Raw genomic sequence first — 2470 nt, forward strand, 5'->3', positions numbered from 1 at the left:
TAGTAAGGAAGATCTCCATGAAATGAAATGGATGGATTTCTAGGATTTATGACTTTTAAAAGAAGTACAACTGAATATATATTTATTTTTACAATCACATATACAGTGACATTTTGGTTAAAAACAAGGAAAATTTAAAAATGTATAATATTTACTTATACAGCCATTCTGAAACTATTTGGTAGAAGAGCAAATGAGCCAATTTTGAGAAGGTGTTGGAACTCTGGTTCCCCTTGAAGGAGGAATGATGTAAGACATGGACTTGAGAAGTACATAGAAAACTGCACTGGATTAGAATTAGAAGTATCCCCACATATCGGGCTGAACTGATGACATTGTACTTTGTCTTTGTCCACCTAAAGGGCACAGGAGCAATAACAACCAAGTAGAAACAGCCACAACCCAGATCCAGATATGTATTTGTAAAATATCGTTTACCAATATAGTTAACCCAAGTCTCCTTGGAATCTTGTAAAGATTAGTGATGCCAGTGCTAGAGCAAGAAATATATTTATTCTGAGCCTTAAAAGTCTTGAATCAAAAGTTAGGAAATCCTGAAAAAAAGGTGATGGGATCATGTAAAAGGAACACGGGAATAGTGCAGAAGGCTCTATTAATACTGTCCAATCCAGCATGATTTGAACATCAAAATGAATAACAAAAATATTAAATTTTGATCCATTGAATAAATTACTATTCCACTAGTCAGTACTTATAAAAATAGATATAGATAGCTGAAAGATAAATGATGGGCAGATATAAAAAATCGGAGAAAAGGAAAAGAAACAATAGAACATTAAATCATAAGCATGGAATAATAGATTGAGAAAATTAACATTTCACGAATATCATAGTAGTAATTCAGGTAAGATTTATCAACAGAGACCAAGATTACTGGGTAAATGAAAAGTTGTCTAAAAAATTATTGCCCATATCACTTATGAAGGAAGGAAAGCTAATTTTATAGTGGAAAATCTGGTGGATAATAATTTGACCGGATGATCAAACTTCATCCACCATAGTGGACTAGGAATAATAATTAAAATAATTACATGTGCAGTAAACAAATGTCATTGGTGTTAAAATACTTATGCTAAGCATTTGGAGACAAAAGAACAAAATCCTACCTTGTATAAATTGAATGCAGGGTATATGAGTGGTCTTTGCACTTTTTTTTGCAAATCTTCTGTGAATTTGAAATTATTTAAAAATGAATGGAGAAAATCTAGCCTGAAAATTCAGAAACATACAGCAGGATTTTCTGTACTCAACTGGTGCTGAGGATACAATACCACCATCGGAATCTCTTAGATAAAATACTTCTCACTTCTTTAGAACAGCAAACACTTTTGAAAACTAGCTTTTCTTCAAAACATTGCCTAGAATATGCTATAAGTAATATATTTTTAAAGATTTTATTTATTTATTCATGAGAGACACACAAAGAGAGACAGAGACACAGGCACAGGGAGAAGCTGGCTCCAGGCAGGAAGCCCAAGTGGGATTTGATCCCGGGACTTCGGGATCACACCCTGCGCCAAAGGCAGACGCTCAACCACTGAGCCATCTAGGCATCCCAATATTTTAACTGAAAAAAAAAAGGCTAATCATTGATTAATCAATTAATTTTTTTTCTTCTTTTGTGTGGGGAAGAAGGGATAGATGGGGGGCATCGGGGAGTTAACAGGCACCACTGGGGTGAAGCTGGCCAGGGACCCCCGCCCCCACCAGCCCACCTGCCCCTGGCCTCACCCTACGGCCCAGGATCTGGTTGATAGCAGCACTCTCCTTGAGTGTGCACTCTGCAATGGTTCTCATCTCCTTCATATACAGCATGAAGGTGTTGAGGGGCTTCTTGATGGTTGGCTTCTTGGCCTCCTTCTCCACCTTGGATTCTGCCTGTGTCTTCAGGCTGCGGTCATATGGCTGCAGCTCCTGCTTCCCCGAGGGAGGTACGATGGCCGGGTGGGGGATGGCTGCGGGGTGACCAGGTACACCAGAGCCCAGCATCAGGGATGGATGGGTGAACCAGCTCACGGTGTGGGGGAGTTGTCCCATGCTGCCTGACGTCAGAGAGTAGAAGCCGGAGAGGTCAGGGCTCTGCAGAGGCCCCTGATACATCTAACAGTCTAAGTTTATACTGTTTTCAGATTTGTTTGCCTAAAACTCTATCGCTTTTAAAAACAGTAAATTTACATAATAAATGCCACTTTTCATTCTACGTTTTTGACAGAAAACTAGCCAAATTATAATAATTTCTAAAATATGTGTCCATGTTAACAAAATTTTCTTATATTTGCAAAACACATTTTTTTATATTAAAGATGTACAGAGACATTTTGGAGCAATTATGGTCTATAAACTGGAAGCTTGATGAGAGGTTCTGGTGTGGTCACTAAAGGTTCTTTTGGTCAGTGAATCATGATTAAGTAAATGAAGCATAAATGTGAATAATCAAATGTAGATGCAA

General features: G+C 37.9%; 1 protein-coding gene across 1 annotated transcript; it reads right to left on the reverse strand.

Annotated features, from left to right (window-relative positions):
- Window positions 1-1680: 1680 nt before the first annotated feature.
- LOC121492561 (transcription factor 7-like) lies at window positions 1681-2121 on the reverse strand. The gene has a single exon (XM_041757812.1). The coding sequence runs from the start codon at window positions 2119-2121 to the stop codon at window positions 1681-1683; it is 441 nt and encodes a 146-aa protein (XP_041613746.1).
- Window positions 2122-2470: the final 349 nt, after the last annotated feature.

Source organism: Vulpes lagopus, chromosome 6 (assembly GCF_018345385.1).
Source record: "Vulpes lagopus strain Blue_001 chromosome 6, ASM1834538v1, whole genome shotgun sequence".
NCBI classification, from domain to species: Eukaryota; Metazoa; Chordata; class Mammalia; order Carnivora; family Canidae; genus Vulpes; species Vulpes lagopus.

Bases quoted from the DNA above. Each gene is read 5' to 3' on its own strand.
- LOC121492561 (XM_041757812.1), bottom strand. From the start codon at position 2,121: ATGTATCAGGGGCCTCTGCAGAGCCCTGACCTCTCCGGCTTCTACTCT.